At 43.1% G+C, this 22,152-nt stretch overlaps 1 protein-coding gene across 2 annotated transcripts in view; it reads left to right on the top strand.

Moving 5' to 3' along the window:
* The window catches only part of LOC124804766 (dihydropyrimidinase-like), a 261,068-nt gene that overhangs the window by 158,386 nt on the left and 80,530 nt on the right, over window positions 1-22,152 (top strand). The window contains exon 3 of one of the 2 annotated variants that reach the window (XM_047265081.1): window positions 8,556-8,657. The exons of the other annotated variant lie outside the window; for it this stretch is intronic. Coding sequence (XP_047121037.1) covers window positions 8,556-8,657 — 102 coding nt within the window. The remainder of the gene's footprint in view (window positions 1-8,555; window positions 8,658-22,152) is intronic. 2 annotated transcript variants of the gene reach the window in all.

Genomic DNA, 22,152 nt, shown 5'->3' on the forward strand with positions numbered 1-22,152 from the left:
GTCATACGGGATGCTCTACCTGTGCCGCTAGAACATGTGCCTTTACAAGTACGACACAACATGTGGTTCATGCACGATGGAGCTCCTGCACATTTCAGTCGAAGTGTTCGTACGCTTCTGAACAACAGATTCGGTGACCGATGGATTGGTAGAGGCGGACCAATTCCATGGCCTCCACGCTCTCCTGATCTCAACCCTCTTGACTTTCATTTATGAGGGCATTTGAAAGCTCTTGTCTACGCAACCCCGGTACCAAATGTAGAGACTCTTCGCGCTCGTATTGTGGACGGCTGTGATACAATACGCCATTCTCCAGGGCTGCATCAGCGCATCAGGGATTCCATGCGACGGAAGGTGGATGCATGTATCCTCGCTAACGGAGGACATTTTGAACATTTCCTGTAACAAAGTGTTTGAAGTCACGCTGGTACGTTCTGTTGCTGTGTGTTTCCATTCCATGATTAATGTGATTTGAAGAGAAGTAATAAAATGAGCTCTGACATGGAAAGTAAGCGTTTCCGGACACATGTCCACATAACATATTTTCTTTCTTTGTGTGTGAGGAATGTTTCCTGAAAGTTTGGCAGTACCTTTTTGTAACACCCTATATACGAGGGTTGGAACTTTAATAGTGGCAACTATTTATTTACAGCTCGTACAAAATAGATACGTCTTTCAAAGTTTTACTGACCTTCAAAGTAGTCACCAGCATTGTTTATAACCCGTTGCCAGCGATGTGGAAGTCGTAGGATACCCTTAGCAGTGCCAGTTGTGTTGATAGTTGAAGCGGCGCGGTCTATCGCCCGACGAATTTGTAGCAGATCTGAAGCGAATGCCGTGAAGTGTTTCCTTCAGTTTAGAAATCCAGTTGAGCTCACAAGGGCTTAAGTCAGGGGAGTGCAGTAGGTGGTATAGAACTTAGCAGCCCCATCAATGAAACAAATCAGTAACAGCTTGCATTGTACGTGCTTGAGCTTTGTCCTGCAGAATGGTGGTCAGGTCCTGCAGAAAGTGTCATCAATTCTGTCTCTAATCTGGTCGCAGGTTGTGTTCCAAAAATGAACAGCTAGAGACAGAATTGATGACACTTTCTGCAGGACCTGACCATCATTTTGCAGGACAAAGCTCAAGCACGTACAATGCAAGCTGTTACTGATTTGTTTCATTGATGGGGCTGCCAAGTGCTATACCACCTACTGCACTCCCCTGGCTTAAGCCCTTGTGAGTTCAACTGGATTTCTAAACTGAAGAAAACACTTCATGGCATTTGCTTCAGAACTGCTACAAATTCGTCGGGCAATAGACCGCGCCACTCGAATTATCAACACAACTGGCACTGTTAAGAGTATCCTAGGACTTCCACATCGCTGGCAACGGGCTGTACACTTTGAAGGTCAATAAAACTTTGAAACACGTATCTATATTGTACGAGCTGTAAATAAATAGTTGCCACTATTAAATTTCCAACCCTCATATATTCTTCATTCTCCTTTGGATGTCTACCGATGTTTGTCCTTTGGCAGCCAAGAAGAGAATAACAGCACTTTGGTCCTGTTTGGACGCATTTGGTAATAACGTCTCCATAGTTCACCATTCCGCACTTATCATACGCACGTCTGACACACATGACATGACTGTTTGCAGATGATGCTGTAATTTACAGTCTAGTAAAATCATCAGACGATCATTTCGAATTACAAAATGATCTAGAGAGAATTTCTGTATGGTGCGAAAAGTGGCAATTGGCCCTAAACAAGGAAAAGTGCGAGGTCATCCATATGGGTACTAAAAGAAATCCGATAAATTTTGGTTATACGATAAATCGCACAAATCTAACGGCTGTCAATTCGACTAAATACCTAAGAATTACAATTACGAGCAACTTAAATTGGAAAAACCACATAGGTAATATTGTGGGGGAGGCGAAACAAAGACTGCGCTTTGTTGGCGGAACACTGAGAAGATGCGACAAACCCATTAAGCAGATAACCTACATTACACTTGTCCATCCTCTGCTGGAATATTGCTACGTGGTGATGGATCCTTACCAAGTGGGACTGTCGGAGGACATCGAAAAAGTCCAAAGAACGGCAGCTCGTTTCGTGTTATCGCGCAATAGGGGTGAGAGTGTCACTGATATGATACGCGAGTTGGGGTGACAGTCATTGAAACAAAGGCGGTTTTCTTTGCGGCGAGAACTATTTACGAAATTTCAATCACCGCGGCGAGATCTATTTACGAAATTTCAATCACCAACTTTCTCTTCCGAATGCAAAAATATTTTGTTCACACCCACCTGCGCAGGGAGAAATGATCATCATAATAAAATAAGAGAAATCAGAGCTCGAATGGAAAGATTTAGGTGTTCCTTTTTCCCACGCGCCATTCGAGAGTGGAATGGTAGTATGAAAATGGTTCGATGAAGCCTCTGCCAGGCAGACAGATACTGATGATCACGTCTTTTATGCAATCCCCAATGTCGACGGAAAGCGTCGGCTTGTTTCCTATCGCGATCAAAACGATTTTTAAAGTGTAATTCAATGTTCCCATTTGATAGAGGGGTTCCAAATTAGTCTCGTGTGATATTCGTTATATCGATGCAACAGCATAACCATGTCCAGCGTTGTCTGCTGCCGCCATCCAGTAAGCCTAGCATTGTATAGTCACTGCTGGAGTACAGGTCATTCTTCACAAAAACGGTTCACTGGGCACTGGGCACTATGGGAGGTCATCAGTCCCCTAGAAACCGAACTAACCTAAGGACATCACACACATCCACGCCCGAGGCAGGATTCGAACCTGCGACCGTAGCGGTCGCGCTCTTCCAGACTGTAGCGCCTAGAACCGCTCTGGTTATTCTTCCTGTTTCACTTTCCCTCTTATTATCATTCGATAAAACAGATATCGCAGTAGACTAATTTTGGACCACTCTATCGAACAGGAACGAAAATTTCGTTTAAAAATCATTTTGTTTGCAAAGGGAAAACAAATCGACGCTTTCCGTCTACGCTGGGCGACACATAAAAGATGTGACGAGCAGTGTTTCTTTGGGCTGACTCCAGCTACACATTGCAAAAAAGAAATTGCAAATATCTGCAGAAAGAGCAGAGAAAATGTGCCTGAGGACTTTTAGGAGAGACACGCTGTGTATGCGCATGGTGGTTGCGCTACGTTGCATCGCGCTGCAGCAACACCGTTAAACGGGCGATACTTGACACTGGGAATTATGAAATAGCCGGCCGGTGTGGCCGAGCGGTTCTAGGCGCTTCAGCCTGAAACCGCGCGACCGCTACGGTCGCAGGTTCGAATCCTACCTCGGCCATGGATGTGTGTGGTGTCCTTAGGTTAGTTAGGTTTAAGTAGTTCTAAGTTCTAGAGGACTGATGACCTCAGATGTTAAGTCCCATATTGCACAGAGCCATTTGAACCAATGATGAAATAAACATACTTGGTTCATGTACGCGGAAATCCGAATGAATGGGCCCAATGCCTGGTAAGAAAAGCAGCCCTGAATAAACGCAGAACAATCTCCAGTCTGAACTACAGCATCCACACTGTGCAGGTTAAACGGCTCGGAGCACTCGATGCCTTCAATCATTTTAAAAGAGGAAAAATCGCAAATCGTCTGACCTCCCTACACTCCTCCATCCGTTACTGTCCAGTCCTGTGTTATTTGGCCATCAAAAGACGGGCAGCTTCAAGTGCTCCATTGCTTGCAGTTCTGTTTGCAACGTTAGCTCGAAAATTGACTAATACACACTTATGTGATAGTTATGGGATAGCGATTTGCACATATACAGATGGCGGTAGTATAACGTACAGAAATATAAAGGAGCAGCGTCATTTGTACCCAGGTCAGTCAATTGAAAAGGTTTCCGACGTGCTTATGGCCGCAGAATGGGAATTAACAGACTTTGAATGCGGAATGGTACTTGGAGCTAGAAGCAAGGGACATTCCATTTCGGAAATCGTTAGGAAATGCCATATTTTGCGATCCACAATACCAAGAGAGTCCCGAGAATACCAAATCTTAGGCGTTACCTCTCACCACGGACAACCCAGTGGCCGACGGCCTTCTTTTAACGATCGAGAGCAGCGGCGTTTAAGCAGAGTTGTCAGTGCTAACAGACAAGCAACAATGCATGAAATTGCAAGGGATGGTGGTAAGTACGGCGAACATAACCTTTAGGACAGTGCGGTGAAATTTGGCGTCAAAGGGTTGAATGGCTCTGAGCACTATGGGACTTATCATCTGTGGTCATCTGTCCCCTAGAACTTAGAACTACTTAAACCTAACTAACCTAAGGACATCACACACATCCATGCCCGAGGCAGGATTCGAACCTGCGACAGTAGCAGTCGCGCGGTTCCGGACTGAGCGCCTAAAACCGCTAGACCACCGCGGCCGGCGGCATCAAGGGGATATGGCAGCAAACGAAAGACGCGAGTGCCTTTCGTAACAGCACGACATCGCTTGTAGTGGCTCTCCTGGTTAGACCCTAGACGACTGGAAAATCTTGGCCTGGTCAGATGAGTCCCGATTTCAACTAGTAAGAGCTGATGGTAAGGTTCGTCTATGGCGCAGACCACACGAAGCCATGGACCCAAATTATCAACAAGGCACTGTGCAAGCTGGTGGTGGCTCCATAATGATGTGGGCTATGTTTATATGGAATGCGCTGTGTCCTCTGGTCCAAAGAACCGATCATTGGTGGGAAATGGTTATGTTCGGCTACTTGTAGACCTTTTGCAAAAGATTCATGGACTTCATGTTCCCAAACAACGATTGAATTGGATGACAATGCGCCATTAACCGGCCCACAATTGTTCGCGACTGATTTGAAGAACATTTTGGACAATTCGGACGAATGATTTGGCCACGCAGATCGCCCGACGTGAATCCCGTAGAGCTTTTATGGGACACAATCGAGAGGTCAGTTCGTGCACAGAACCCTGCACCGCCAACACCTTTCGTAATTATGGACGGCTGTAGAGAAAGCATGGCTCAATATTTCTGCAAGAGACTTCTAACGTATTAAAAAACTAAAAACCCGCCTCGATTGCGAAAAAAGAACCTAGTTTTAACCTAGGTTTCGGCGTAGATAACTAAACCTTCTTCAAAACAACAATAAAACCCACAAGTGCTTAAGAAGACCTTTGTCAAAGATTAAAAGAACACCATAGCTACACATTTATAAACGAAAAAAAGGAAAACACAAATAGTACATATGTACAAAGTCAAAACCACTACTTAACTTGATGGTGTACGCTCCACCTCACACCGGCCTATGTTCGGTGGGCCATGACCCGCCATAAACTGCAAGTTCTTGCACTTTATGGCGGGTCATGGCCCACCGAACATAGGCCGGTGTGAGGTGGAGCGTACACCATGAAGTTAAGTAATGGTTTTGACTTTGTACATATGTACTGTTTGCGTTTTCCTTTTTTTTCGTTTATAAATGTATAGCTATGGTGTTCTTTTAATCATTGACAAAGGTCTTCTTAGGCACTTGTGGGTTTTATTGTTGTTTTGAAGAAGGTGTAGTTATCTACGCCGAAACCTAGGTTAAAACTAGGTTCTTTTTTCGCAATCGAGGCGGGTTTTTAGTTTTTTGATATATTAACCAACGATTGCTTACGCGCTGCGATGTTGAAGGCTCTTAGACTTCTAACGAGCTGTTGAATCCATGCGACGTCGAGTTGTTGCACTACGCTGGACAAAAGGAGGTTCGACACTATATTGGAGCTATTCCATGACTTCGGTCACCACAGCGTACACCGGCATTCGTTGACGGCAGCAGTTCCTGTAGGGTCTGAAGCCGATTGTCATAGACATGGCGCGGAATCCATTTACGATCACTGCACTGCCCTGTAGGATATTTTACGACCACTGTTCTTACGCTGTTTTGCATGGCAGCGAGTGGTACGCCATCCCTTGTAGACACGCCGGGCAAGTCGCGTCGATACAGCAACAAATCGGGCAGTTTAGTTCACTGTGTAGCCAAGGGCACATTCATACACGATAGCTCCTTTACGGCTCTCCGTGAAGGCTCCAGGTCGATTCACATTACTGAGCTAACTCCATACAACCAACTGGCACACACACACACATACACACACACACACACACACACACACACAAACACATACACACACACCTCTTCACTGTTATGACTTTCGTCAGCGCTGGAGCATCACATGACCGCCAGGTAACAGTTGTTCAGCATCTTCAACCCTCCAGAGCCAACTGTGTGTTCTTTTATGGTGTCGACTAATGTGACTTTGTCATTTTGTTGTGCTCTACGTTAAAAAAAAATCTACAACTTTCACGGCTTTCCACATCCCAATGGTCCCTTTTTTCAGTACCCATGGAAGATGACTAATATAATGCAACAGTTTTACCCTTTTCAGGGTAATTAATAGATCTCTTCCCCAACCACAGGCTTCTTGACTCACACCTATTAACTTTGTGTGGCGTATGTTTCTGGCGTAAAAAGCTGGACACCCTCATCCACAATAAGAAGTTGGTACAGGAAATACAATATATTATTTCTACAGCAGTCAAAAAATTGCTGAGAAATTCGCTCTCGCTTTTCCTTCTTTGTTGTCCGACAGATGCAGCACTCGCCTCTTAAGATGACTTCTCATAGATAATTTTTCATCTGAAATGCAAAATGTATCGTATTCCCTCTTATTCTGGCATGCCGATATTGTCAGCTATTTCAGATGTCGTCAGTTGCCGATCGTCCAACATCAAATCTAGTAATTTCTCGATATTATTAACATTTTACATTCGGAAATAATTGAAAATTTGCTAATGGCCTAATGGCCGAAATCGGTCTTTTAAATCGATACGTTTTCAGTGCAACTGACTCCTTCCTTTAATGAAATTGATGACGGTAATTGAGGATGCTGCATATCCGAGGTGAGAAGCATGCTGGACAAAACAACTTTCTAGATATTTCCCTCTATAGTTAACGTTTTTGAACATTTTTAATGAGGACCGTGCGTAGAGAGAAGCAGGGAGAAATTTGAACCCAACCACTCAATCGTGGCTGAAGAAGCAGGCTCGTTATAAAATTTCACCAACTTCGAGTGAATATGCATTGTCGATAAACCGTCCAAAACAAGGAATCATTAAATGTGCACGGGATACAGTTTATCCCCTGGAACGAAACGTTTGAAAAACGTCTGCTTTAGAGCACTATATGAGCAAAATTATTCCGTAGGCCAGGAATTGAATATATGATGTTGTCTGAAAACTCCTTTGGTAAGTGCTGCGCCCGTTAGGGGGTTTCCGAAGTTTTTCAAAATTAAAATGGCACCAGAAAAATCTACGTCATGGAAAACTCACTAGCCCTTAAAAGGGTCTAGTAGGATCCGACAACAGCATTTTGCTTGCATTGTGAGTCTCCCCTACTGAACGTACCCATGAGAACGTTTTCTGTCAGGTTAGACTCGAAGTGAATAAAATCCTTTTTCCAATTAATATCCAGAATTGATAGTTACTACGGTCCGAAATGAGTTAAGAACGGTTATCTGGCTTGATAACACTATCAATAAAAAACTGATTGAGAATGAAATATTGATTTTTCTAATGGAAATGACTATTCTACAGAGACAGAAACGAGGAGCAAATCATTTACGAAACAAAATCTACGTTACTAAGCATATGCTTTACATTAGCAGTTTACATTTCAGCATTACACTTATGCACTTCTTTCAAATTAGTTTTTTTATTTCTGATTTGTATTACAGGTACTGTGTAAATTATTATTTTTTCTTTTGTATTATTATTCTGTTAATTAATTTTTATGTTTTCTTAATATAATAAGGTTGTCTTACCAGTTAAATACAAATTTTCATAAAAACTATTTTTATTGTATTTTGATATGATAATTTACCTTGAATAGTATGCACTATTTGTTTCGTCCAGTGACATGAGAATGATAACTGTTTCGAGTATTGTTATATGTCAGAAAATATTGTTAGGATGGTATTTCATTTTACAAAATAACTAAAATAAATCAGATTTTTCAAGAATTTCTTTCTTAGTTTACATTTTGCTCATGTGGGAGAAGAGCGAGTAGGGTAATGCTGTAATGTAGGGTTTGATAGGCTGGCTACGGTAGGCGAGGTGTGGACAATGTTTTGGTGATTTTGGAAAGGAGCAAAGGAAGGCAGCACGTATGGAGCCCTACTCTGAACAGACCCATATGAATGTTGCAGTTTAACAGACAATAGATATCATGCTTACCGTTACGCTACGTAACATGCCAGTAGCATTAAGAATTTTCTTTACTGGACGTTCTCTCCATTATATCCTTAAAATCTTTCACCTATAGTTTCTCTTTCATTCGATCTGTAATTTGCAACCTACAGGCAGTTAACTATAAATAGTTATAGTCGCCTTGTATATCAGCGAGTAGCAGTACTGTTGTACAGTCCCATGTGTAAATACTATCTCGCAACTGAAAGGCTATTTCATCTTTTGTTTGTTCTCTGGTAAAGAGCTGGAGACTAAATCGCTCTTCACTTGGATTTCGGCGTTACAGGTGATTCACAGAGATGACGGTCAGTCCGTTCAAGAAACTGAATCCATCGCTCAGCAGTCGGACGTGGCGAGCGTCTCGGATGTCCAGGACGGTTCTGTGGGCGTAAGTACCACACATCAGTTTGCTTCAGCATTCTAACAACTAACAGCACGCTTTATGGATGCGCTAGTCATTTTACGCACTTCAGAAAAGGAAAATGCCATTCCCATTTCCCAGTGGACACTCTAATGAAATTTGTGCAAGACTTGTGTCGACACGCATGTCAAAATCATGCGGCATTATGTATGGTTAGTGGTGTTGGGATACTGCTTATTTGATTACACAACGAACTATTAGGTTTTTGTAATTACCCAATTATTTTGCCTGATTTAGGAGGGCAGTGTTTCACAATCTTGGCATTTAAGAGAGAAGTGAGCGGAACCCCTCTAAACTCCTCACCACACGTATAATTAAGGCAATGGTGGCCAATTACCCATTCAGTGCAGATGCACACTTTGGATTCCTACGTTAAGCGTTTAGATGCCGCCAGCAATGAGGCTAATGAGTAGTAATGTGTGGTGCAAGTTGAGAATTTGGGTTCGACGGGAGGCGTGCAGGAGTAGTCCGTACGGGTGTACTGACATGTGTGTCCATGCCGGCACGGTACCTCAGCGTGTTCGGTCAGAGGGCTGCGTGCTCTCTGTAATAAAAAAACTGAGTCAAAGAATCAACGATCAACCTGAACGGATGCCTTGTGGCGTCCGCCCAGATCAAATGCAACGAAGTACATCGAACAAAAAAAGAAAAAAAATGGCGTAGTGGTCATCGCATCTGAGTAGTAAGCAGAAGACCCAGGTTCGATCCTACCCATGCACATTTTTTTTAACTTCGCTCATCGATACAAGTCAACGCCCACTGGAAGATAATGACTTTAATTCCTTCATGTCATCGCGATTGTTGATCCTGTTGGCTTCTGTATTTGAAGTTGTAGGCATTGAAAACTTACTGTGTCTTGTGTGATTCGTCGACTTCTTCTTCCAGTAAGTGATGAAATCGTTTTTCAGTCCTAGTAAGTTGGTGTATATTTTGCTGTCACCAGTCAGGTTACTGATACCCTGTGTGATGATACGTCGTGGGCAATGGTGTTCGTAATGTGGGCAGTTGCATGTGGTTATGGTTTCATTTAGTAAATGCTGAGTTAAGATTTCACTGTCTGCGTTTGTTGTCGCATATAAGAGACGTTCAAAAAGAAACGCGCCAGAAGCATAATTACAGAAACCAGTACCTGTATGTTGGAGGTATTGACCTTGGCTGTTGAGACACTTGCCCCACTGTGACACAAGGCGGTGAATGGCTGTCTCATAAAATTCCCGGGGCTGCGTTGTTAACCAGTTCCGCACGTACAGCTGGACGTCGTCGTCCGAGGTGAATCGTTTGCTCCTCAGAGCCTTTTTAAGGGAACCAGAAATGACGCGATCACAGGGAGAGAGGTCCGGACTGTATGGAGGGTGGCCGAGAATCTCCCATTTGAATTTCTGCAGGACTGCCGCGACTGTGTTGGCCGTATGAGGCTTTGCATTGTCGTGGAGCAGAATGACCCTACGGGTGAGATTGCCTGGTCGTTTTGATTTGATCGCTTGGCGAAGGGTGGTCAAGGTTTGCGAGTAACGCTGGCATTCACTGTTGTCCCGTGCTGCAGGAAGTGAATGAGAAGGGGGCCATCTTGGTCAAAAAAGAACGTCAGCATAACGAATCACCTCGGACGACGACGTCCACCTGTACGTGCGGAACTGGTTAACATCGCAGCCCCGGGAATTTTATGAGACAGCCATTCACCGCCTTGTGTCACAGTGGGACAAGTGTCTCAACAGCCAAGGTCAGTACTTCTAACATACAGTTACTGGTTTCTGTAAATATGCTTCCGACTCGTTTCTTTTTGAACGCCCCTTATTTATTTTTGCCGGTAATTCTACGAGGCTTGTGTTTAGGGATTTCGTATGGCGTCCTTGAGCCTGTTGAGTAGTAGCTGTTCACCGCGATTCTGGGTATCTGCCATTCTGTTCTTAACCCATACGAGTATATGCCCAATGGTTCGAAAACGACACTGCTGCGACCTGACAACATGGTGACTCGTAAAAAGCATGTACCAGTCGGGTACTATAGAGCATTCGGCGGGTCTCCAGAAATGTGGTACGGCTAAAATTCAGCGAGGGCCACAGCAGCAAATGAGGACGACTGTATCTGTTAGTGTAAGAAAACATTTAGCTCAACAAGCTACTCTCATTCGTCAGGTCAGAAGAAGATGTGAGCTTTGTAAAAATAAAGTGTCAAATTGTGTTGTAAATGCAACATACATTTGCACTACAAACTTTGCAAACAAAGTTGAACGCACAGTTACATTATGTTTTGTGATTAATAATAGTTCATAACTTGAAAAAATAAAGTGTGATTATCAAACTTCAATTAATAAACATTGATTTGCGTAAAACATTTTTTATTTTGATTATTCCCGTTCCATAGTAATGTACGACCTCATGTGCCCATGGGGTCATTGTTGCCCCACTGAAAAAACCGCCTTTAAGAGCTGGCAACTACAAATTGTTATTGCACTTGTTGTCTGTGGTCACTAATAAAAGATGTGTGTGTGAAAAATCGTTCAATTACGTGACAAAAAAGGTTATCGGCATATATGGGTTAAATGTGTGACATACAAGTGGCTGTCGTCATACATACTGGTGCTGCGTGCTCTAGTATCTATGGACTAGCGATTTCCTCATGTCCCAGTTATTTTGCCTATGGTTAGTCGTATTAATCCTAGTCTGTTTCTCGCTTTGCTGATGATATAGTCTGTGTGTGGTTCTCGTTACAGAAATGCTTCACTTGTAATTCCTAGGTATGCGTTGTTGTAAGACATTAGAGCTTGTCTTCAGAGCTTAACTTATACGCTTTCTGGGCTTAATGACTTTTTCCGCTTGGATGTCAGTGTCTAAATATTATCAATTGGCTTTTAAGTGCATCTGGCCTTACGTATCATAAACTAAACTAGCGCTCTAGATAGACATGTGCTTAATTAATACACTTACGAAAATGGAAACTGTTGCACTGGATATGTTTATAAAAATCTTTTCTGCTTCCAGTCACGATTTTCTTTTATTCCTATTTTACATGACGCTTTTCGGAAAGTGATGCCCATTTTCAAGTGCGTTTTCCTATGTGTACCAAGCCACATTTTCGTAATGTTTTTGATGTGTGAGGTTCTGCATTCTTATGTTGCCTTTACAGCAATATATAAAAACGCGCAATTTTTAGTTGCTTATCGATAGTCATATGTAGTTAGTGGCGAAATTTGGAACAACTTATACAGACAATTTTCTTGTGGTCTGTTTGTGCAGTCTCACACATATTAAACGTCACACACAATTTTCTGTGCACAGTCTACAACAGGAATAACAAACTTACATAAACAAACGGTTGCACAGATGCTTTTAGATGTTGTCAACAAAGATAACAATATAGGTCTTCCACAGAGTCTGATATACTTCTATAGAGAGGGTATTTATATAAACAATCTGTATAATAATTGTACATTCCAAGAACATATAAAGTACTTAGGACAAACAGACCGAAATTTGAACACCAAGTATACGCAGCATATTAAAGCCTACACAAACGACAGGCACACATCAGCAATAGCCACATTCATACACAATACAGGACACCATTTTGGAAAAATAGAGAACAATATTAAAGTACTCCACCGACTAAATATTCCATAAAATGGATGTGTTAGAAGAACTGGAGATATGTTCACATTACAAAAAATATGAAGATAAAATAATAAAAACTTGAAAATGAATCAGTGAATTTCTACAATTGCTTCGACACTATACTTAAAAAAGTAACAAATGGAAATATGCACCATTTAAACAGGTATAAGCAAATTATGATCTAGATCGTTAAGATAAATACCCTCTGTACAAAAGTTCGAGGGCTATTCAGAAAGTAAGATCCGATAGGTCGCGAAATGGACAAGACAGTGAAAATCCGATGAATTTCTGCACAGTTGTGTTGGACAGTGTCTCTAGTATGCCTGTCAAACGCGTCACGTCACTCTTTTCATTGAATTTTCTCATTTTGAGATAACTGAAGGGCGATCTGCTTAATTGTTAAAAACCATTCAACAGCCAAGATCGCATGAGACAACCAGTTTCAACAGACTATGCTGTCACCTTCAGGTCTGAAGCTTTGGATCACATTACTTTGGGAAACACAGCGACCACCCACATTTTTATGTGTCTTTATTTATCCTAATACAAGTCTTGGGCTTTCGCCCCTTTTCATTCTGCGTAATACATAATTAAATCTTCTATTAGCATATCATTATAAACATCGACTGCAATTTGGATGCTGCTGCTGCCTTTCTATTGTGTTGCTCCTATTTTCCGCATTTATAAGCGTGGCATCAAAACTGTGCAGTATCCGCATGTTGCATAGTAGCAACAACAAGCAGAATAGAAAGGCAGCTCCAACATCGATGTGGTAACTAAAAATTTAATTACATTTTACGCCAAACGAAGATGGGCGAAAGCGTAAAATGAACATGTTTCACAACAAAACATTTTAAAACCCGAAGATGACAGGATAGTTTGTTAAAACTGGCTGTCTTAAATAAAAAAATGTTTCATGCTATCTTGGCTATTGAATGGTTTTTAACCATCGCTCTTTTCGGTTCCGCGCACACAATGAGCACATAAAAATGCCTGTAGCCTAGCCAAATATTAGTGGCCGGTGCAATGAGGATGCCTCTGCAGCGTTTTGGGTGGGAAGTGATTGATCCCTCTGATGTTCATCTCTGCTCACATGGACCACTGGCTATGAACACATTTTGGCACAGAACAGCGAACTGCAGACAAGAATAGAGAAGCGATGGAAAGTATAGGCGGCTGTCTTCTATGACGGGGATATTGGAAAGGTGGTACAACGCTACGACAGATGTCTAAGTAGAAGTCTATGTAGAGACGTAGCTGGAAGGTGTAGCAAACTGTTAGAAATAAAACATTTTTTAGTTTACTGTGGTTCCCATTTCGCGACCGATCGAATCTTAGTTTCTGAATAGCCCTCGTATATCACACTCTGTGGAAGATCTATAGAACTATCTCTGTTGACCCCAACTAAAATCACCTTCATAACTGTTTATGCAAGTTTATTATTCACAATGTACACTGTACCCAGAAAATTGTGTGTGATATTTAATATGTATGAGAATCTGCACAAATGGGCCACAAGAAAACTGTAAGTGCAAGTTGTTCCAAATTTCGCCGCTAACTACACTACTGGCCATTAAAATTGCTACACCAAGAAGAAATGCAGATCATAAACGGGTATTCATTGGACAAATACATTATACTAGAACTGACATGTGATTACATTTTCACGCAATTTGGGTGCATAGATCCTGAGAAACAGTACCCAGAACAACCACCTCTGGCCGTAATAACGGCCTTCATACGCCTGGGCATTGAGTCAAACAGAGCTTGGATGGCGTGTACAGGTACAGCTGCCCACGCAGCTTCAACACGATACCACAGTTCATCAAGAGTAGTGACTGGCGTATTGTGACGAGCCAGTTGCTCGGCCACCATTGACCAGACGTTTTCAGTTGGTGAGAGATCTGGAGAATGTGCTGGCCAGGGCAGCACTCGAACATTTTCTGTATCCAGAAAGGCCCGTACAGGACCTGCAACATGCGGTCGTGCATTATCCTGCTGAAATGCAGGGTTTCGCAGGGATCGAATGAAGGATAGAGGCACGGGTCGTAACACATCTGAAATGTTACGTCCACTGTTCAAAGTGCCGTCAATGCGAACAAGAGGTGACCGAGACGTGTAACCAATGGCACCCCATACCATCACGCCAGGTGATACGCCAGTATGGCAATGACGAATACACGCTTCCAATGTGCGTTCACCGCGATGTCGCCAAACACGGATGCGACCATCATGATGCCTTAAACAGAACCTGGATTCATCCGAAAAAATGACGTTTTGCCATTCGTGCATCCAGGTTTGTCGTTGAGTACACCATCGCAGGCGCTCCTGTCTGTGATGCAGCGTCAAGGGTAACCGCAGCCGTGGTCTCCGAGCTGATAGTCCATGCTGGTGCAAACGTCGTCGAACTGTTCGTGCAGATGCTCGTTGTCTTGCAAACGTCCCCATCTGTTGACTCAGGGATCGAGACGTGGCTGCACGATCCGTTACAGCCATGCGGATAAGATGCCTGTCATCTCGACTGCTAGTGATACGAGGCCATTGGGATCCAGTACGGCGTTCCTGAACCCACCGATTCCACGTTCTGCTAACAGTCATTGGATCTCGACCAACGCGAGAAACAATGTCGCGATACGATAAACCGCAATCGCGATAGGCTACAATCCGACCTTTATCAAAGTCGGAAACGTGATGGTACGCATTTCTCCTCCTTACACGAGGCATCACAACAACGTTTCACCAGGCAACGCCGGTCAACTGCTGTTTGTGTATGAGAAATCGGTTGGAAACTTTCCTCATGTGAGCACGTTGTGTGAATGCTCTGCAAAGATAATCATTTGCATATCACAGCGTCTTCCTCCTGTCGGTTAAATTTCGCGTCTGTAGCACGTCATCTTCGTGGTGTAGCAATATTAATAGCCAGTAGTGTATATACAGAGATCGACAATCAACTAAAAATTGCGCGTTTTTATATATTGCAGCGCAGGCAAAAGAACAGTGTAGAACCTCACAAATCAAAAACATTACGGGGAGAAATAGTATAGCGCACAGAGAGAACGCACTTGAAAATGGGAATAATTCCCCGAAACGCGTCGTGTAAACTTTAAATAAAAGAAAATCGTGACTGATAGTACAGAAGTTATTTATAAAAAAAAAAGATTGTTTTCACAGTCTTTTGCTTTCAGAAACCATTTCTAATGGATCCGATCGGGAAAGTGTTAGAGTACGAACAACTTGGCCGAGTGCTATCAAACTGGCATTCCAGTAATGTCCATTCCTGTGGGGTATGTTGATTAAAATTTCCTCCTGAGCTCATTTGCGCTGCAGAAGAAAGTAGAAAAATGGTGTAAGAGCAAGATGGCTATGAGTCTGTCTGACGTCACTGGAACTTTTCAGTTGGAGATCATTACACAGCTTGACCAGAGGACGCACAAGTGCAGATTACCTCTATCTTTTGGCCTTTGAGAAAGGCCGGGTCATTGGCAGGAGGGACGCGGGATTACCATACTGACAGATCGCCCAGCTAGTTGACTGTATTGGAATGACTACAGCACGAGAGATCACGAGATGGACTCAGAACAACAGTAATAAGAAACGTTGGCACAGGCCCTTCCAGAAGGACTAATCGTTAGAAGATCGTTAGAATTGTTCCACTGGTTCTGACAAACAGGCGGATGACAACTGTTGAAATCTCGGCAGGTGTTTCAGGCAGTATCACCGCGAACCGGCTGGAACAGACTACTGGAAGCTTGGTTGAGATCTCGAATTGTAATGAATCGCTTAGCGCTAACAACAAACCACAGACAACAGAGACATGTATAGTCCAGAGCCATAGTCAACTGGAAAGTTGGGTGGTAGTCTCTGGCTGTCAGATATGACAACAGGACTTATTTGACAATCGCTGAAAACAGGCTGAATGCTCCCCAGTGTGTGGCAAAAATTGTAAATCTTGTTCTTCTACCCTTCATTACTTGAATAATGTGCTGATCCTTGACTGGCTTGACGAGTCCCCTGCTTTGTCACCTAAAGAGCTTGTGTGGGATACAGTAGGACGCCATATATTTTCAGACAACCTGCAGCCAGAAATCCTCTTGAACTGACTCAGCATGTGTTTCAGGCATGACAAGAAATTCCTCGAGATGACGAGGCCGTCATCTTCCATGCCGCAGCGGTTACAAGAGTGCATTGTGCCACTGCGAATCACATCTCATACTGATGCTGATTATGGGCGTGAATTTCGAATGGAATGGCACTTTAATCATTTAATATCCGTTATGTGATGAACATCTCCATAAAGTTTGATAATAACACATTTGCTATCCGTTCTGTGATGAACGTCTCCGCCGGCCGGGGTGGCTGAGCGGTTCTAGGCGCTACAGTCTGGAACTGCGCGACCGCTGCGGTCGCAGGTTCGAATCCTGTCACGGGCATGGATGTGTGTGATGTCTTTAGGTTAGTTAGGTTTAAGTAGTTCTAAGTTCTAGGGGACTGATGACCTAAGAAGTTAAGTCCCATAGTGCTCAGAGACATTTGAACCGTTTTTTATGAACATCTCCACAAAGTTTGATAATAATATCAGATCGATGCTTCATCGTGTAACTCTTACAATTCAGTGAGAGCATATGTCAGCTCAGCCATTGTAGCAGAGTCGCATCAATATACATTGATAAGCCAAAACATTATGACCACTGCCAACCGAGACGTTGGATGCCGCCTGGTGGCTTTACGGACATGTGACGCGATAACAAAAGTATGTAAGCGAAGCAGATACGGTCGGGGTATCAACCCAGAGAATATATGGGCTGCAAATGGGGAAATCCATTGAAATAAACGACTTTGATAACGGGTAGATTATTATTACATGACGCCTGTGAACGGGTATCTGGAAAACGGCGAAGCTGGTCGAATGTTCACATTCTAGTGTCGTGAGCATCCGTGGAAAGAGGTAGGAGGACAGTGAAACTACCACTAGGCGCTAAATGGTTGGACTTCCTCGATCTTCAAAGAACATGAGGTTGGGAGCCTTGTCTGCTCTGTAAGGTAGGAGAGATGGTGAACTGTGGCATCCTTGCCAAAACAGCACAATGCTGGTGCACGCACAAGTGTTTCAGAGCACAGCGTTCGTCGTACATTGTTGAACGTCGAGTTCCGCAGCAGACCATACCTACGTGTCCATATGCTGACAGAATGACATCGTCAATTACGACTGCAGTCGACACGGGACCATCGGGATTCAACGGACGATCAATGAAAACGTGTCGGCTCTTCGAGTGAATAACATTTTTGTTACATTAGGTCGATGGTCGTCTCCATAAACGCCGTCATTGAGGTGAATGTCGGCTCGAAACGTGCAGCCCGCAGGTGGGAGCAGTATTATGCTGTGAGACACATTCTTCTGCGCTTGAATGGGATCTGTGGAAGTAATGGCCAGCCGGTGTGGCCGAGCGGTTCTAGGCACTTCAGTCTGGAACCACGCGGCCGCTACGGTCGCAGGTTCGAATCCTGCCTCGGGCATGGATGTGTGTAATGACCTTAGATTAGTTAGGTTTAAGTAGTTCTAAGTTCTAGGCGACGGTTGACCTCAGATGTTAAGTCCCATAGTGCTCAGAGCTATTTTTTTTTTTGTGGTAGTAATGGAAGACATGCTGACCGCTGTGAACCACCTGCATCCCTTTATGATTGATGTCTTCCCCGACGGCGATGTCATCTTTCAGCAGTATAACTGTATGTGTCTCGGAGCCAGAACCGTGCTGCAGTGGTTTTAGGAACATTATAGTGAACTCCGTTGATGTCTCGGCAACCAAATTCGCCTGTTGTAAATCCTGTGGAACACATCTGAGTCGCTACCGGGCGCCATCACCGCGTACCCAAATCAGCGGCCCGTTATTTATCCGAACTACGTGACCTGTACGCAAACCTCCACAAACTTAGCAACAAACTGTCGGATTCCTGATACGCAGAATCGGTGACGTATTTCGTTCCAGTGACGGACAAACAAGCTATTAACAATGTGTAGAACAGAAGTGATATCTGGCGTTCCGCAAGGTAGTGTCATAGGCCCTCTGCTGTTCCTGATTTACATAAATTATCTAGGTGATAACCTGAGCAGCCCCCTTAGATTGTTTACAGATAATGCTGTAATTTACCGTCTAGTAAAATCATCAGACTATTAATTCCAGTTACAAAATGATTTAGAGAGAATTTCTGTATGGTGCGAAAAGTGGCAATTTGCACTAAACAAAGAAAAGTGCGAGGTCATCCACATGGGTACTAAAAGAAAGCCGATAAATTTCGGGTATAAGACAAATCGTACAAATCTAAGGGCTGTCAATTCGACTAAGTACCTAGGAATTACAATTACGAGCAACTACTTAAATTGGAAAGACCACATAGATAATATTGTGGGGAAGGCGGAAGAAAGACTGCGGTTTGTTGGCAGAACAAAAAAATGGTTCAAATGGCTCTGAGCACTATGGGACTTAACTTCTAAGGCCATCAGTCCCCTAGAGCTTGGAACTACTTAAACCTTACTAACCTAAGGACATCACACACACCCATGCCCGAGGCAGGATTCGAACCTGCGACCGTAGCGGTCGCGCGGTTCCAGACTATAGCGCCACGCAATAGGGGTGAGAGTGTCACTGATATGATACGCGAGTTGGGGCGTCAGTCACTGAAACAAAGGCGGTTTTCTTTGCGGCGAGATCTGTTTACGAAATTACATTCACCAACTTTCTCTTTCGAATGCGAAAATATTTTGTTGACACCCACCTACGTAGGGAGAAATGATCATCATAATAAAGTAAGAGATATCAGAGCTCGAACGAAAGATTTAGGTGTTCCTTTTTCCCACGCGCCATTCGAGAGTGAAATGGTAGACAAGTAGTATGAAAATGGTTCGATGAACCCTCTGCCAGGCACTTTAGTGTGAATTGCAGAGTAGCCACGTATATGTAGATGCAGATATGGTCATAATGTTTTGACTCATCAGTATATTATCGTCTACAGTTCCTTCCGTACATTTCCTGGGTCAAGAGTGGTCGGCAGTTACTTTTTTTTAAAAAATCTTTAATTTCCTACACATGGGAGCAGTGCGGGCTGTTGTAGACCTACGTTATTTTCAGCCAAATATCGCATTGTGCTAGGGATGACGCAGAGAGATTTACATTTGGGAATATTGGGAATATTTGGGAGGGAATTTTCAGTTCTGTCGTTCACCTTATGAGCAAGGAAAACAGTCCAAAAATTAGAGAAGTGGCAGTAATAAATGGCAGAATTGAACCGTATTTCTGTCCTACACATAGCGTTTCAAGAGACAGTTCTGTCATCATCACTTTGTAAGACTTAGCTCATGAAGTACATATCAGTTCGCGACAACCCTCAAACCTATGCACTTGGCACTTTTGGACTTCACAGCAGAGCAATAGGACGCCGCCTGGTGTAGTGTGTGCTGTGAGATAGAACACCCACGGAGATATATCAGCGATTTTATTATAAGTCGAGGACCCTTACTCCAATGTGTATTTTATTGTTTTATCTTACGAACGTCGCCGCCTGGGATTAGCCGAGCAGTCTAAGGCGCTTCAGTCTTGGGCTGTGCGGCTGGTCCCGGCGGAGGTTCGAGTCCTCCCTCGGGCATGGGTGTGTGTGTTTGTCCTTAGGATAATTTAGGTTAAGTAGTGTGTAAGCTTAGGGACTGATGACCTTAGCAGTTAAGTCCCATAAGATTTCACACACGTTTGAACATTTTTTTTCTTACGAACGTCACAATTGTTATTTTTGGTAGATTTTTTTAGCTTTTTCACTTCAAGAGTAAGTTTTACAACCTGATGATGAAAGCATTGTCTCTCTAAACACGATATTGAGCTGTTTGGAGAACAGAAAAAACAGTTAAATACTATCAGTTATTACTGTAAAAACATAAGAACCATTCCCTCAAATCCATAATGGATAATACTAAACGTATGAATTGGACCAGTTTTAAATCAGTTTGTGGGACAATGTCATCCTTTGTCTTAGACAAAACTTACAAAATGTGTGCACATGTACCTATGTGTGTATATAGATCTATGTATACAACTTAGTATACTGAAATATGTAATTGCGTCGGCTGCTCATAGTGTGACTTCCACATTCTAGTTGCAAAAGAAAAAAGGAAAATTTGAAAACCATTGATATGTTGTGTGACACCACCATCACTGATGCAGTAAATGTAGTGAAGGAGATGGCTCTAGAAATTTTAATGAACTACGCGAATAATTATCCTGATATCTATTTGAGAACTACAGAATTTTACTACGCATCAGAAGCGGATTGGTGCAAGTGAAGAAAGATCCCTTCATCAAAAAGATTCTAAGAGGCTACTGAAGACGATGTTTCTGGGACTGCAATCTGAAGCATAACACATGTGGAAGGGAACTGTGAACTAGAGAGACCGCAGCAGAGGAAGCAGTAGTGTAACAGAAGAACATTAAATATCAAGAGAGTAGGCAATGAAAGCAGTTAATATTAATTTATACATTTCTTGAGCTTTGTAGCTTTGGCTCATATTACATTGAGAAACAGCGACCACCCACATTTTTATGTATTTGTATTTATACTAATACATTTTTTGGGCTTTCGCCCATTTTCATTCGGCATAATATATAATTAAATATTCAATTCGCATATCGTTGTAAACATCGACTACAATTAGGATGCTGCCGCTGCCTTTCTATTCTGTTGCTCTTATTTTCCACATTTATAAGTGTGGCGCAGACACGGTTCTTTCGCATTAAAAAATATTCAAATGTGTGTGAAATCTTATGGGACTTAACTGCTAAGGTCATCAGTCCCTAAGTTTACACGCTACATAACCTAAATTATCCTGAGGACAAACACACCCACCCATGCTCGAGGGAGGACTCGAACCTCCGCCGGGATCAGCCGCACAGTCCGTGACTGCAGCGCCTAAGACCGCTCGGCTAATCCCGCGCGGCTTCATTCGTATCATGCACCAAAATTATGCAGTATTCACACGTTGCATAAGAGCAACAACAAGCAGAATAGAAACGCAGCCCCAACATTCAAACTTCAATCGCCGTTTTTAGCGATGTGCTAACTGAAGCAATAACAAGCAGAATAGAAATGCAGCCCCAACATTCAAACTTCAGTCGCCGTTTTTAACGATGTACTAAACGGTTCAAATGGCTCTGAGCACTATGGGACTCAACTGCTGTGGTCATCAGTCCCCTAGAACTTAGAACTACTTAAACCTAACTAACCTAAGGACATCACACACATCCATGCCCGAGGCAGGATTAGAACCTGCGACCGTAGCAGCAGCGCGGCTCCGGACTGGAGCGCCTAGAACCGCACGGCCACCACGGCCGGCAACGATGTACTAACTGAAGATTTAATTACTTAGTATGTCAACTGAAGATGGGCGAAAGCCTGGAACGCTTATTGGTATGAATAAAAATACTTTAAAAATCGGCTGGTTGCTGTCTTTCTTGAAGTGAAATGAGAGATGTGCATGGTAACCTTTTTTCTATTCTAGGTGTTACAAAGTATATGAATAGTTGACTATGCCTAGGAAGGAGCATTAGTCGGGGAAAATGGTAGCGGCAGACCTAACGAGGGTATGCGAAGAGATATTAGTAGTGTAATAGGTACGTAGACTAGCACAAGACAGCAAGAGGGGCTGTTTCTGTTAGATGTAACATCTGGCCAGCTGCATCTAGCGTCAGCAGCAGCGACTCAGCTGGCAGTCCGCCAGCAATTGGCCCCATCGCCTGTCGCTAAGTGTTTTTGTGCGTTGCAGACAATTCCCCTCTTTCGGCCTGCAAGCCCATCTACTTTTTTTCTGGCGA

The sequence above is a fragment of the Schistocerca piceifrons genome, chromosome 7 (genome assembly GCF_021461385.2).
Source record: "Schistocerca piceifrons isolate TAMUIC-IGC-003096 chromosome 7, iqSchPice1.1, whole genome shotgun sequence".
In the NCBI taxonomy this organism is placed as follows: domain Eukaryota; kingdom Metazoa; phylum Arthropoda; class Insecta; order Orthoptera; family Acrididae; genus Schistocerca; species Schistocerca piceifrons.